This window comes from Scatophagus argus, chromosome 9 (assembly GCF_020382885.2).
Source record: "Scatophagus argus isolate fScaArg1 chromosome 9, fScaArg1.pri, whole genome shotgun sequence".
Classification (NCBI taxonomy): Eukaryota; Metazoa; Chordata; class Actinopteri; family Scatophagidae; genus Scatophagus; species Scatophagus argus.
The window spans coordinates 16,568,358-16,583,927 of record NC_058501.1 but is presented as its reverse complement, the minus strand read 5'-3'; the positions used below and the strand labels follow the sequence as shown (position 1 = coordinate 16,583,927).

Below are 15,570 nucleotides of genomic sequence, written 5' to 3'. Positions count from 1 at the left end.
GTCATGTGATGGTCTTGATAACAGTAGTTATTACTGACTGCATTCAGTGAAGTCTCAGCGATTGTATATGCACCTCAAATTGGAGCTCAAAGCATTCACAGTATATCATTCAGTCTTATTTGCCAAAAGGAAATAGTACTTTGTTATTTGAACCTTGGTTACAGTGGATTTTATTGTCCATAATAGCAACATGAGTTAACATCAAGTGAATATCAGCAAAATGTTACCAGAGGATTGTGCAGTTACAACTGTGGCACGCATGTCTGAAAAATACAATGAAGAATTGTGCTTCATATTATCCATCATCTAAAAATTCATCCAAGGTACAGTATAGAAGTAAAATACAATAATATCCCAAGATAGCTTTTACAACACACTGCACTTGGTTTTAATCTCCCTTGCTTCCTCTTAACACACCCTGACTTGCCTCTTTCGTAAAAATAATCAAGTTCATAGCTGCACGCCTCTTGCTCTGGATCATGTAGTTAAATTATTAAACTCACCAAAAGCCTCTTGCACAATTGTCTCCGAAGCTTATTTGAATATTATGCAGCCATCTAGTGCCAATTACAGATATTGCACAAATCATCCTCTTGATCCACTTACATGATGGTGAATTATGCGTTGTTCATATGTGGAAAGAAAAGACGGGATTTTATCTATGAAAACAAATTACTTGAAAACCAATCTTGCTTAAAAGCTCTCGAGAGGAAATTTGGCACTGCTATTGAATCATTCCCACTTCCAACACTAGCCACATCCAGCCTCTTCTTTATTAAAACACTAACACAGTGAGAGAAATATATTGACAGAATAAAAAAAGAGGATATGGGGAGAAAAGTCTGAAAGAAAAGACAGACATGAAAGAAAATCTGCTACATGTCGTTTTTGTTCTTATTGTTATTCCTCTTTTAAAGTTCAGTTTGTTGTTCAAATACTTTGATACTCAACTGTGTTTGAGCTCTGGTGGGACCAGAGGTGACATGACAAGCTCCGACAGGGAGGAGGAGAAGTGGTTCCTGTTCAATCTGATTGGTTAAAAGGGTTTTTAGTAAAACATGACATCACGTGGATGGTCCTGGGGTAGAGCTAGATGGGTCTGATGGTGTCATGAGGTCACTGCAGGCAAACAAACAGCACTGTCCTCACTATCCAGTGAAAGGTGATCAGGCAGACAGAGTGCATGTGAGAGCTGACTGCATTGCTTTTCATATCAACTGATTTACAAAAGGGAAGAAGAGGGGGCAGTCTCTCCATCACCAAGAAGCAGTCCAACAATCCAGTTCAAAAGCCAACAGCCAGTAAGGACGGGGAGCCAAAGTCTATTGACCAAACACTGGTCTCTTCTGGGAGCAGGGTGGGTCTCTCCACATCCCACCGTGGTGTGTTCTCAAAGCCAGAGGGAGGGAGACGTTTTGAGCATATACCTGTGTGTGTGTGGGGGTGCGTGTGTGCTCGTGCATGTGTGTGTTTGTGTGTACAAATATGACATCATTACTCACAGGTTGGAGACTACTCTTATCCATAGTTGTGACTCGGGGAGGGGAGAAGAACCGAAGATGACATCACAAAGCTCAATTCTGAGCGGAGAAGAAGTTCCGGAGCTGCAGTCCCCGGTGATGCAGCCTCGCCTTCACTCACGTCGTCATGGGAACCATCCAAACGGACGTAGCTCACCCTGGTGTGGCGTCTCACTGTCGCCCTCACTAGAACGCGTACAATGGAGCGGGTAGCGTCGGAGTTGCTCTCACACAGAGTAGTGCTGGCAGTAGAACTACTGTCCATATTAGTTCCCGTGGTGATAGTTGCTAGTTGATTAGCTATGGTCACCAAGGCAGCCATATCTCTGGTGTCATCCCTGGCTCCAGCTGCCATGGCACCACAGCTCCTAGTAGCAGTAGTGCTCGCTCCCACGTCTCCCTCTCTCCTCTCCCCCTGTCATACCTCACTCTCCAGGCTGGAGAAGTGGGCCGACCCTCGGCGTGAGCACAGGCTCTTGGCTTTGAGTGGCAGGTGGGGGGAATAGAACCTCCGTGGCTGTGGCACAGAGCGCAGTCTCTGGTACTGGAGTTTGGCACTGGCCGAAGCCTGAGCCTGGCCCTGGGCTGCCATCCCTACCCCTGCTGGTGGTGAGACAGAGGATGAGGAGGGTGGAGGCGGGATCGGCATTGGGAGAGAGGTGGGAGACATTGATGGTTGGGGAGGTGACGGTGAGGGCTGTGGTGGATGGTCTGTGGGCTGTGTGCTGAGGCTGAGGTTAGATTGGCTGCCTGATTTGGCCTGACTGGGATCTGGTTTTGGGGGCAGGGGCTTGGGAGGGCGAGAACCCCCGCTGAAGCTGTGGCAGTGGGGGAGAAGCTCTTCCTGACTATGGGAAAGTGCCGTGGCTCTCTTGGAGTGGGAAGTGTGTGAGCGGCTGTGGGGATGTGGATATGGATGGGGTTGGGGGTAAAGGCTACAGGAACACATGGTAGCACGCCCTGCTTCTTCCCCTCTGTCCCTTGCTCGCCCCTTGCTCTTCCCTCCTCCACTCTTCCATTTTTTCTCTCCCTTCACAGGGATCTTGTCCATAGACCAGTACCTTCTAGGAGGAGGGAAGGCTGTTGGGGGTGGTGGCCACTGCGTGCCGAGCCCTCCGCTCCCTCCCCCCGATCCCCAACCTACTCCTGGCCCTGAACCCCAGAAATCGGCACCTATCCATCCCTCTGCCCGAGTTCCTAGTAAGGAATCATCCCGACTATTGATACTGCCCCCTTTCTCCCTGGAGGGGTAGGTGCCAAAGAACCACCCTCCTCCTCCTATGCCCCCTATTCCACTGCTGCTGCCCCCTGCACCTCCTTCCCAGTATCTTTCAAAGCGACCGAACTCCCCTGACGAGCCCTCATCTGAGTAACTGTCCTCTGCCCTGGCCCTGTCCCTCTCTGATTCAGACACTGCCCCCCTACCTGCCCTCCTCACCCTCTCCTCCACTCTCTCCCTTGCTCTCACTTCCTCTTCCTCATCATCATCATCTTCGTCATCCTCAGAGTCCCACTCATGGAAAGACAGCCCTTCTCTTGTCTGTGCTTTCTCTTTCTCATAATGCATTAACAAAGGACGGCGCTCTCCAAGTCTACCACTGTCCTCTCTGTCCATCCCTCCGCTTCTTCTCCTCTTCGAGGATGGAAGGAGTGGGTGCAGAGATGTTGGAGGAGTATTCGAATCATCTCCTCTTCCATTGACCCAAAATTTGACCGATGCAGGGAGCTTGTTGAGGTTTGGGTAGCGCTTACTGGGGGTATGATGTCTGGAATGAGAGCGTGAGGATTTGGGACGCCTTTCCCTGATTCTGCTGCTGTCCTCCTGTTCCCTCTCATTGCCCTCATCTCCTTCTCTCCTACCTCTCTCCCGCTCTCCTTCCCATGAATCCCGCCCCTTCTCCCCAAATGTGCTCCGATACTGGGCAGAGAAGGAGGAGTAGTCTTGTATTCCGCCTTCCCGCTCTCCTTCTGCCTCTCCTTCCCTCTCTGGTTCTACATCCCCCTCCTCTGGCTCAGAGCGTCTTCCCCCAGTTGATTTCTTCCTTTTCTTTGTCTTAAGTGCCTTCTTCTTCTTCTTTTTCACTTTTCGCCGCTTCCTTTCTCTCTCTCGCTCTCTTTCCCTTTCTTCCCTCTTTTTCCTCTTTTTGTTCTTTTTCTTCTTCTTTTTATCTTTCTCCTTCTCTTTTCTCCTCTTCTTTTCTCTTTTTTGCCTCTCAGCATCTCCACCTGCTCCACTCCTCTCTCTCTCACTCCAGCTTGCCCACCACTCTTGGAGCTGAGACAATTGGCTTCCCCCTCTCTCCCTCTCTCGTTCCCGTTCTCTGTCACCCCAGGATGTGCGCGGTTTCCTTGGGGGTATGGGTGGTGGCAGACGCCCGTGGCTGAGGGAACGAGGCCGGATGATTGAGCGTTCCCTCTCCCTCCCCCTGCCAAGCAGGAGGCTTGACTCTTCCGTCAGCTCCTCATCATCATCATCATCCTCTTCATCTATTCCTCCAGTCCTATCTCGTGTGCTCCTGGAAGAGCTGTAAGAATAGGTGGGAGACGTGGAGCGAGAAGATGAGGCAGATGAGGACGTGGATGTAGATGAGGTGGTTGACGAAGAGGACGAGGACGTATAGTGCAAGGATGCAGAGGGAGAAGGAGGGGTGTAAGATGGGCTGAGGGGTACTGGCACAGGAAGTGAGAGTGGGGGAGAGAGGGGGCGTGCCCTCCTCCCTCCTCCCTCTCTCACTCCATCTCGTGCTCCACCCCTCCGCCCTAGGGGCAGAATGTTCTCGTATAGCGGCCCCCCAGGCTCTTTGGGCTTCTTGGGCCTGCGTTTCCTCCAGAAGGATGAGGGGAGAGGGGGAGAGGGGTGTGGTAGCGGGGGTGTAGGAGGCAGAGGGGCTTGACTCTTAGGTGGGAGTCTGGGAGTGCCCAGAGGTTTAACAGCCCCTTTCCCCTGACCTCCACTGCCACTTCCCATCACCCTCTTCCCCACCCCGTGGTCCATGCCCTTCTCTGAGTAGAAGGCCACACTGGCTGGAGGGGGCTGGGGGTGGCCCCTGGGCATAGTCTTGGGGGTCTGGGACCCTGCCTGAGTCTCCATGCAGGGCCCCAGTCCCTCAGGGTCAATGGGACCATAGTATCTCTTATAACCATCAAGTCCCCCACTCCCTCCAGCAGTTGAAACCCAGTTTGGAGGGACTTTCTGAGCAAAGGGTCCCATGTCAGTGATGGCCCCCCTTACAGCCATCTGGTTGGAGGCTGTAGCAGATTTGGGCAGCCTCCAGCGATCCACCACAGCCAGTCTGCGGTCTGGCCGGGGCAGGAAGGTGGAGCATGGGAGGGGTGCACCAGCAATGGGAGTGTTGGAGGGACCCAATGCTGTCCCAGAATGCACCATGGTGGGAGGAGAGCCCGGTAGAGGTGTTTTGTAGACGGGCTGGGGTTGCTGCTGTTGTGGCGGTTGTTGCTGTGGCGCCATGGCAATGGCTGGGCTGGTCATAGATGTTGAGACAACATGTGCCTGGGATGGGACTGTAACCATTGCAGTATGGTGATGTGTAGGCAAAGATTTAGCTCCACCTGGTGCTGTTTCATCCTCAAAGCTACAGCAGCTATACATACCCTGAAGAAAAGAGAGCACAGATGAGACACACAGTTTATTAGCAAAGTTAGCTGAAATGAAATAAAATAGAAATAGATAGAATAGAGATAAAGATGCAGAAATATTTCGTCCAAAAATGTAAAAGCAATAACACATGTAACAACAACATGTGAAATGCAGCAGACTGCAGATGTCATGCTACACGTGTACTAAAGACATTGTATCACGTTATGTACACAAGAGAAAGAGAGGAACAGAGAGATGGGAGCGGATGAGATTGGCAACAAAATAACAGCAATAATTTCCATTTTTCAAAAGAATTGCAAGATTGCTTTTTTTCAGATAAACATCTCTTCCGATTTATCTTGCAGTTGTGCATTGTTTTGATAATGACATTGCATACATAAATACATAAATTACAACCATTGTGGCCAAAAAGGATAAATTATAATCAGTGAAGCTACAATAATCACATGCACATGGCAGAGGCTGGTTCTGTCAAGGTCACTGTCAAAGGAACAGGATATCCAGGGTGCAAAATTGAATTTCAATTAATCTCCTGAATTGACTGAGCAGAACTGAACTGACCCAAGACCTCATACTTTTTAACACTCACACTCAGTTATACAAGTAGGAGGAGGGCACATGCTTGCACATGTGTGCGGAAATCCGAAACTGCATCACAGCTGCCTAAACAATATTCATTTCAGAAGTAAAAAGTTTACATTTTTTTCTTCTGGAGAGTTTTGTCTGTTCTGTTAAGTTTATAACTACAGCTTGAGTTTAGTTTTGCTGTTTGCATGTGCCACAATATTTACTCTGGTGACAGTGCACACTGAAACACTTACACTATATGCAAAGGCTTAATTCATTGCCATTGAAGTTGCCCTACTCTTAAGTCACTTATTGCTCATTTTGAATGTGTTTAAAATATGACTTCACAGAGAGAAAGAGTGACAGACAGAGAAGAGACAGAGGGACAGATTTGATTCTTTTTCCAATCCATGTCCCTTCCCGGGCTCCATAAAATACACTTACCCTGCTGATTGCCAGGAGAAAGTCCAATTTGCCAGAACTGGTGGCCATGCAGTGCCGCAGCTTCCAGTAGACCAAGTGTTCCCAGGCAAACACCAGCAAACTGAGGCCCATAGCTACCAGCAGCATGTAGAAAACCCCAGCCATGTTGTCAATATCCAGCTTACTGCTCATCACCTCAATTTTGTCATTATGGCAAATACCAGACAGCCAGAGGCGCTCCAACATCTCAATCTCATCTGGAAAGGGGAAAGGGTAGGGTAGGTGGGCAAGGATGAGGAGGAGAAGCAGAAAAGGGACAATGGATAAGGTTAAAAAGGGGTAAAAGTAGAGAGGAGGACAAAAACGAGAGAAAGTGGAGGGGGGCAAAGCAGGGGATTGAAATGCAAAATTTAAAAAAGTGACGTAAGATGAGGCTTATGGTTATTTCAAGGATATACTAAGATAAATAGATAGCTAGCTAAATAGATAGATAGATCGACAGACTGGACAACAGATAGCGACAAGGTACACGCAGGGAGGCAAAAAGGCTAATAATAAGCACTAAAGCACAGCTCCACCATATTGCTTGCAGTTTGCCCATTATCCAAGGTGACACATCAAGGTCAAAGGTCAGTAATACAAAAAGCAGCACTGTGACCAAAGTAACAAAGAGGAAAGAGACTGAGACAGAGAGAGAGAGTCCAAAACAATGAAGTAGCCTTGAGAAGTAAAATGGCACCGACAACCTAATCTCAACATCGTAACTCTGAGTAAATGAGGAGAGGAGGAGAAAAGGAGACCAGAAGCCACAGAGAGACGTTGGATAGGTTGTACAAGCATGGAAGAGAGGGGAGAAGGTAATGAGAGAGTTGGGAAGAATATTTTACAAAGAGAGAAAGAGAGAGTGAGAGAGAGAGAGAAAGAGGGGGAGGCATTCTTTCTCTGTCCACAAACGTGTCACGGGAAATGAGACAGACACAGAGACAGGAGAGAGTTAGAGGGAGCTGGAACAAGAGAAGCAGAGATGGAGGATGAGAGGCTGAGATTGTGTCATTATGACAAACAGCAGGAACACTCCTCAGCTTGAAGAGGATGAGAGGAAAGAAAAAGAGGGAAAATGTGAAGATGGAGGGAGAGAACCAATAGGAAGGGACAGAGACAGAGGCAGAAAGAGAAGATCATAATCATTTAATTGTGCTGGAGGGATGGTCAGTATCTCCATCAAGGTGGTAAGCTCTAGGGGATTCAAGATTCTCATCTGTTAACCCACCAGAAATCAGGCAAGACCACTTCACCCACCACCCTGCCTTTTATATTTCTGATCTCATTGGCCTAATGAATCCAAGCTGCCCTTCTAAACCTGTGATTGGTGACGGGAGTTGCTGGTGTAACCATAGTGATGGACAGCCGACGGACAGAAAATGCAGCCTGTGATTCATGAGGCGCATTGTCCAACAGAACTCGTAATGAGAGCCTTCTGTTACACTAATAGCAGTGGTAGAATGGGCAGCACTGCAATAACCAGGTCTGAAGGTTGCATTTTATTGCGTATTACAGTGTCCGAACTATTTCAAATTTAAAGGCTAAAGCAGAGTTTAAAAGCTGACTGGTTGTGCATTGGCTCGCAACACTACACTGCTCTGCAAAAACTCCAGCTCAAGCTTTTCATTTGTGTGCCATCATTAGCTGTGCTTGCATAGCTTAGATGAAGCCGACTCAGTCATCTGTGTGATCTGGCTAATGTGTCTCCTGTAGAACATCATTAGCCAATCAGCCGTGGCCTCCAGCTACAGCAACAGATGGATACAGTGCTACTGCAGCCCACTGGCAGACTCAGGTAACAACTCCCCCTCTCAGATTCATAAGCACTTACATTCCGAGACACAAATGTCTGGTTTTTAACTCCAGCGTGTAGCCCCATTCAAGAGGATTTATGGGTGTCAACGACCTTCAGTAGCAGCTGTGTGTCCAAACAGACACCTGATGTGAAAACAATAAGTGTCTCAGTGAAGGGTATAGATAAACAGGTAGTCTCATGTCCGTTTTCCACTTCACAAGCCCCACTCCAATCTTGCCTCTAAGCTCTAAGTCTCATCTCCTGGCTTTCCTGCCATTTGACTTCCAGTGATTCATCTTGTGCTTCTTCGTCGTAGTCGTTCATAGTCTGACTCCTTCTCACTGCGCCTGTTTCTTCCCTCCCTTAGACCTTTATGATGGCAGTTGTCTCTAGCTCTCAGTCGCAGCCAGCTCAGGCCTGCCAAATCTGACAGGTGTGTAAAATCCACACTCCACCTCTGTCGTTCCTGGCAGGTCAGGTCAGGTAGAGCTGGCACGCTGCAAAGACACAGCTGGCATGAGCCACAAAGACATTATGTAAAAAAGCATGTGTGTGTGTAGCCTATGTATGTAAATGTGCAAGTGCCCGCGTGCGCATTTTGGATTTTGCAGTGTGCCAGATCGGGCATGATGCCAGACATGTCCAGGGACGCTGAGCTCCACAGTTGTTGAGCAGTAAACCATGACCCGTACAATCCTGTGCTTTTATCACAACATGACAAACCCCTCAGCATTCATTGCAAGATTTCTGAAAAAAATAAAAAACAGAGAAAAAAAACACCCTGCCAGCCAAGAGCAGCAAACCCAGCTTCTCACATTTTTTAATATCTACTCACTGAATAATATATTCTTGGAATCAAAATCCTGATACTATGCAAAAAATAGAAGTAGATATGATAAGAAGAAAAAGGAAATCTTGCTACTCAGCAGTTTTGCCTTTATCAGGAAACAAGTTGTAGTGAGATCAATGGAGCATCTCTTAAAGCTGCAGTATGAATCACCAGGGGCAGCAACACGGAGAACAATACACTCACAGGGTTGACAAAGCCATGGTGGACTCCTCTAGTACCCTTCTATCCTCTAATGCAGTTGTAAAATGGTATGACTCAACACGGCAGGGTACAATAATGATTTAACACTGTGACATGATTTAGCCCAGCTGAAGGTACGACGTGGAGTCCTTGAGCCGCAGGGCGATTGTTGAGATGCAGCCTTTGAGGGCACGCTGAATGTAAGCCACCCCCCACCTCTCTTCCGCCACATCCAAACAAACTAATCCTCTTCCTTAGTAATCCACTCCAATAATGCTCGCCTACAACTAGAACCCTCAGCATTAACACCACCCTGTGACTAGATCCATCCCGCGTACACAGCTGATGTTAAGGGCTTCTGCTTCACAGAACAGAAGCAAGGACAAGGGCATATACCAGTAATTAAAAAAAACAGCAGACACTGCATGTCAAGGCTGTCTGAGCTCTCTGTTTTTCTTACATGCACACTCACACACACACACACACACCCTTTCCCAGGTCCAACTATTCAGCTCCAGACGCCGGTCTTATTTAATAGATCTTGGCACCAAATTGGCATTATCAGTGTGTAAGCAGCTAAACTGTCTGCGTGCCAGAAACAGCTAAAGGGCTTTGTCCGCCACGCCATAAGAAAAGCTGATTTAAAACATGAGGAAAAGCCAAACAAGCAACATCCGATTGAGACAATAAATGCGTGTGGTGGACTGTGTAAAATGACAGTCAAGCATTAGTGTACCGACAACGACTGCTAAAGTCGGTCGCTCTGTCAAACAAGGAACCGTCCTCCCATGGATTAATCCCAGACACAAGTGTCTACAGCAGGCAAGCAGCGTACTAATAATGCTCCCATGGCTATCAATTATTCAATTATCTGATCTATTTTCTATATCTCTTTTTGCTTCACTGCACCCTTTCCACATCTCACTTTCAGGGTATTTCCAGGTGTTTCTCTTTGGGTTTTCGTTTCTCACACGTTCTCACTCCCTGTGTCAGTCTCAGCTAATCTGTAATGAGTGTAAATCTGTCGCCACACAAGTTGTGATGATCCATTTTACAACACTGACTCACACAGGAAAATCCTTTTTTCATTTACCCACCCGAGCAGGAAAAAGGGAAACAGTGAAAGTCAGACAGACGGAGAGGAGTGAATACTGGGGAGGGGCATGTGCACTTTCACCAACAGAATCAAGTCATTTCTGCAATGCTTGAAAGGAACAAATGAGACTCCTCCGGCTCCCACCTCCCCTCTTATTTCCCGCCTCTCTTGTAGCCAATAAAGAGAACCACAAACCTCTTTACCATCACCATCAGCAGCACTCCCCAATACACCATTATTCCCTCTGTCACAATCAAAACACCTTACAGCCAATGCTCTCTTCACACCCTACATCCCCCCATCCACTACTCAACATCCTTGCATTCATCTACCCCCTGTGGCCTCCATCCACCTCCCAACCTCATGCTACTCTGTCGCATTTTTCCGTCCTGCAAATTTACCCCTAACCTTCCCTTTCCTCCTCCATTGTTCTAATTATTTCCTTCTCTACCCTCCCCTTCCGACAGTTCTTACCATCTCCCACCAGCTGCAGCAGGGCCAGGTCAAGAGGACGTTTCCAGCGTGAGTTTTTGTGCAGGGCGATACCGTAGCCTGTGGTGGCAAAAACCTTCCCCGAGCCTATGGTCATCACCTTGGAAAAAAGAAGACAAAACATGCAAATAATAGACAAAAACTACCAAACGTATATATGTTGAATCCAATGTGTAAGCAGAAGTGTCTGTGTGAGTCCCTACCTTACAACCTTCGTCCTTCCTGGCCATATAGTTCAATACTGCAGCATCATAAATAAAAGCATCCAGTTTCCTGTGAAGGGATCAAGGGAGAATTCATTCATCACTGAATGGGAGAGAGGGAGCATAAGCATGGAGGTACTAGCGGAGGCAGGGGAGGGGAGAAGATATAAAGGTGGATCCCTGCAATGATGTACCTGGGAAGAGTATGGTGCAAAAATATACGGCAGACAAGTGCTCCGAATGATAGAGGGGGCATGAAAAGTTAAATCATAACAAGAAAAGAGAGAAGGGTGGAATAGTCAAGTAGGCTTGGAGGAGAGAATGAAAACACAAGGAGAATAAAATAAGGCAGAGATCAGGGAAAGATGTGTGAGTAAGAGGGAGCGGGAAGGTGGTGGAGCAGGCGGAGAGGAGGAGGAAGATGGGGATTTATATGGTGCGAAGAGTGCAGTGACAGGGAGAGAGAAGGGGGGGTGAGATTTACACACTTCAGGGGGAAAAGACACGGGATAGAGCTAGAGAGTGATGAGGATTATAAAGTTTAAATACAGACACACCGAGAAAACAGACTGGGAAGGGTGAAAGAATGGACTAAAAAAGACAAGGAGAAAAGAGAGAAATTGAACGATAGAGGGCAGGATGAGGAGTGACAGGAAGTGGAAAGGTAAGCACCAAGGAACAGAAAAAAACGACTGCAGGAGAAAAGCAAAAGTTTCTCATTTTTGCACATGTTAACACTGAGTTATAATTTTGGTGGCAAGGCAATGAGGAGGGAGAAATGATGACAGAGGCTTAGGATAAAGTAAACTAGGATTATCCAACACATGACGGCTGATGGAGATCCTACTAGAAAGTGAGGAGGGAAATGCTGCTTGCACTGTGTGGGTGGGTGGGTGGGTGGAGATATCGGTGAAGGCAGAGAGAATAAAGGTGAGAGAATTTGTGCAGGAAAGCGGGAAGTGTGACAAAAGATGTGAAATGTTGGTTGGAGTTGAAAAGAGCGTCACTGTGTATGATGGACTGATGGAGTGAGGACACTTTTTTAAAGAAGCATCGCAAGCATCGCAGCAAACATACACATTTTGTGAATTTTCACTGGGTGGGTTGATGGAAATAGAGTAAATGGGTTTGTATTGTCATCAGTTGTCTCCAAAGTAAAGAATGAACGTTCAATCTTTCAAACTTTTAAGCAATAATTAATAATTAAGTATGATTAATGCACTTTTATTAGGTTTGCTGATACATGTTGTTTTACATTGTGTCTATGCTGATGCCTGTGATGCTATGTGTTGTACTGATGGGCACCTTGGTCTGTATGAAACAACATTTCATTCTACTGTAATACCTTGCATGCAGAGAATGACAATAAAGTTAACTTGACTTTGAAGCCTATGGTAGATAAGAAATCTTTTAAGTGCTAAAAGGAATGGGAATTTGAACATCTACAACTCGCTGACAACCAAACATTATCTTCTCTAGGAACACTGTGTGATGCTGTCGCTTCAAAACATCTTCAGAATACACTTAGTGGTGAGATCGAATTGCCAACCAATGCAGAGATCTGACTGTAACTGTTTCATGATATTTCATCAGAAGAAAATGGTGAAAATTCTTCTTTCGACCCTTTAGTGGCACCGCATTTACTTGTGCTTCATCTGAATGGAGATTTTCTCAGAGAAATATAACACCATTTAAGATCATTTGTTAGACAAAAATGTTCTCATCACAACCTTTCATCACCTTGTTCAGTGACCTAAGGAGTTCACGATTTTAAAAAATAATTTAAAGAATCCTTACGGCGGTTGCAATACCTCGTGTTGACGTTTTTATGAGCAGATTTTTGTTTGTATGGTCACTAAGACAGCATGATCTGAGTCTTCTTTTGGATTTTTCTCTTGAAACATGCGGATATTTACTTTATTATTTTTTATGTGAGCATCTTGATTGTTGTATATTCTATAGTCTTGTGAGCCCATATGCCTTCTTGTCTCAAGCAAACAACAGGATAGCTTCATATTTACCTGAGGAAACTTTGAACATTTTTTTGAAAACTACCTTAATTCAATAAACAATAGTTTGCAAAGCATGCTTGAATGAAACTCAGCTACCCGAAAAGAAAAAATGCAAGATGTGGAAACAGACCAAGCAGGATGCATGCAAACGTAAACAAACTCGTGTTGTAGCAGACAGACCCAGTCTTCAGGTTTAGAATGGCGTCCTCCACTCCCTTCTGGTTGTATTTGCCCATGTACTGGTGCATGTCCGGGTAGTTGGAGCGGATGTTTTTTTCTGTGCTCCCATTGGGCACTGTGCCAAACTTCAGAGGTGGGTACTGCTCTTCAGGATGCTGAAACTAATGGAGCAAAGGGAGGTGAGGGAGGGAGATGGAAGGGGCATGAGACACACCAGGCTGTGCACCAATCTGTCTGACCTATTTCTGTCCACTTCCCAGACTAACTTACAACACAAATCAGATCGTCGAAAAGAGAGCAGTCTGTGGACTTAAAGTAGTATTTAGAACTGTCTTTTAAGTATTCAAGAACTGTGGTAATTGAGTTATGTTAAATGAGATTTTATTCATTTCTAAATTCCTGTGCTTTAATCAATTTAACATTCACATGCATGGGATTTGGCTCACTCTAAGACTTTAATTCTCCCTCTGCCTTCCCTGCTTAATCAGTATTCAAGCAATGAGGTACCTTCTTGTCCGAGAGGCCTGACACTGTGTCAATGTACTCCTCCTGGATCATGAAAGCAGCCAGGTTAGCAGTGTAGGAGGCCAGAAAGATGACAGCAAAGAAGGCCCAGATCAGCACCATGATCTTGCTGGTGGTTCCTCTAGGGTTCTCCACTGGCACCGAGTTGTTGAAGACAATGGCCCACAATAGCCATACAGACTTTCCTATCGTGAAAGTGGAGCCTCCAGCCTCTGGCCAAAATGATGACAGGGGAAAAAGTGAGAGAGAGAGAAAACGAAAAGGATTTTTGAGCATAATGAGCGGTTGTAGCGCTGAACTTTTTCCCAGACAGCAATCCAGCCAGCTCACGGCACAATAGTGTATTCAGCACCGTCTGACTGCAGATGAAGCACTCGATTCAAATTAAAGTTCTCTGAATGATCTGTAAAATGGGTTTACTGTATATGAAAATACCTAGCAGGCTTTTTGACACTGAAGCTCATAAGGCGGTGACTATACGTTTCAAGGATGGCAGCTTTCAATTCAGCTGCTACGTGATCTTACAAATAATTAAACTACATGGTGCGAATCACCATTCAAAGGGCTCGAACACTCCTGCCTTTATGCGACAGGAGTAAAGGAGGAAGGAAGGAGAGAGATGAGAGTGAATGAGAGGGATATATGGAAGGATGACAGAGAGGTAAAATTATGTAGAGCACAGCAATCATGCAGTAAAAGAGGCGAGTCGGGTTGGGTATTGGACCGAGGCATCAGGCATACTGAATATCACAGGGGTACAAACTATGCTGTTGAATAATAAATGGCTGCTTCAATATCAAGAATACTTGGATGCAGATCAACATACTGTAGGTATAATTTCCTCTTCACCACACTCACAGTTAAGGATTCAGGGCAGCACATTCAAAATGTCTAACAGTACATTGTGACAGAAGAGAAATTTTAAAAAAGGATTATCATGCTAAAAAAAAAAAAATCATTTTCATTGTGAATATTATAACCACGTTCCAGGAGCGTGTTGCTGCAACGGCAATGAGCTGTTCCATCTATCAGACTGGAAAACACAAGACAGCTCAGACCCATCACTCACTCTTGCCAGTCTGGAGACTGCGGTTGTAGCCCACAGGGCTGAAGAACTCAAAAATGAAGACAGTCACAGCCACCACGGTCAGGCACATAACGAACATCATCACCCACACCGCTGGACTGTAGGGCTCTTTGCAGAGAGACAAAAGAAGATTACATGACATAAGGGCCTGTCAAACAGTTTAGTGCATTATTAAATCATTATTATTGGTAACAGAATAATTATTATTATCAACTTCATAAAACTGGCACATTGAAGGATTCAAGATTCCCTGGCCAGTTCGGTTCTGGTCAGTTCGGTTCATTATGTTCTATGTACACAGAGATGAGCTTTGTTTGTAGTGGAAATAGAAACCATTGGAGATCCAGAAGTCCATAAAAACCGTTTCTCTCTTCTCTCTTTATTTTATTTATTTATTTTTTTTTATAGCCATCTCAATGCAGTCTACACCGTTCTCCTGCTGGAGACTTGAGGCTGCTGACAGAGTGAAACTATAAGTCGAGAAGACACGAGCAGCTAAGAAAAAGTAACAGCTAATCTTGTTGAAGCTTTTTATGCAAACTCAACACTTTACAATTAGATTAGATTCCGTACATCAGCTAACTGCCTCCCATAAACAGAGCTTCTTACCTAAGAAAGCGGATGGTGATACGGTTCCGTTGCTACGGGAGACCATTACACTTATCCCCGTCTCCACAAAAGGGACGGAGAAATCTACAACCTCTGACCTCTCCTCATTGATAGTCAGCGAACCGATGGCCATGTCCGCTCGCTTGTACACAACCTAAAGGAGACAAGAATCAGTGTTAAGAGAAATCTAATTCACAATTCCTATAGCGGTTGTAGACAGATGCAGCCGATCTTTTACAGTCCACAAAGGTCTGTTTCCAGGTGACATTTCTTCGCTCTGATCCTTTATACAGAACCCAAAGACTAATTTTGGCACAAATACGGAACACGTGTCTCCTGTGCATCTCTTTAGCATACAAAATGAGCTAAG

At 45.9% G+C, this 15,570-nt stretch overlaps 1 protein-coding gene across 3 annotated transcripts in view; it reads right to left on the bottom strand.

Annotated features, from left to right (window-relative positions):
- Positions 1 to 153: 153 nt before the first annotated feature.
- Positions 154 to 15,570, bottom strand: part of LOC124065143 (glutamate receptor ionotropic, NMDA 2D) — a 28,553-nt gene continuing 13,136 nt past the window's right edge. For all 3 annotated transcript variants that reach the window (XM_046400273.1, XM_046400272.1, XM_046400271.1), the window contains 8 exons: positions 15,201 to 15,354; positions 14,574 to 14,699; positions 13,487 to 13,716; positions 12,980 to 13,140; positions 10,788 to 10,857; positions 10,567 to 10,684; positions 6,151 to 6,386; positions 154 to 5,133 (listed from right to left, as the gene is read on the bottom strand). In XM_046400273.1, the coding sequence (XP_046256229.1) occupies positions 1,939 to 5,133; positions 6,151 to 6,386; positions 10,567 to 10,684; positions 10,788 to 10,857; positions 12,980 to 13,140; positions 13,487 to 13,716; positions 14,574 to 14,699; positions 15,201 to 15,354 (4,290 nt within the window). In that variant the 3' untranslated portion in view covers positions 154 to 1,938. The remainder of the gene's footprint in view (positions 5,134 to 6,150; positions 6,387 to 10,566; positions 10,685 to 10,787; positions 10,858 to 12,979; positions 13,141 to 13,486; positions 13,717 to 14,573; positions 14,700 to 15,200; positions 15,355 to 15,570) is intronic.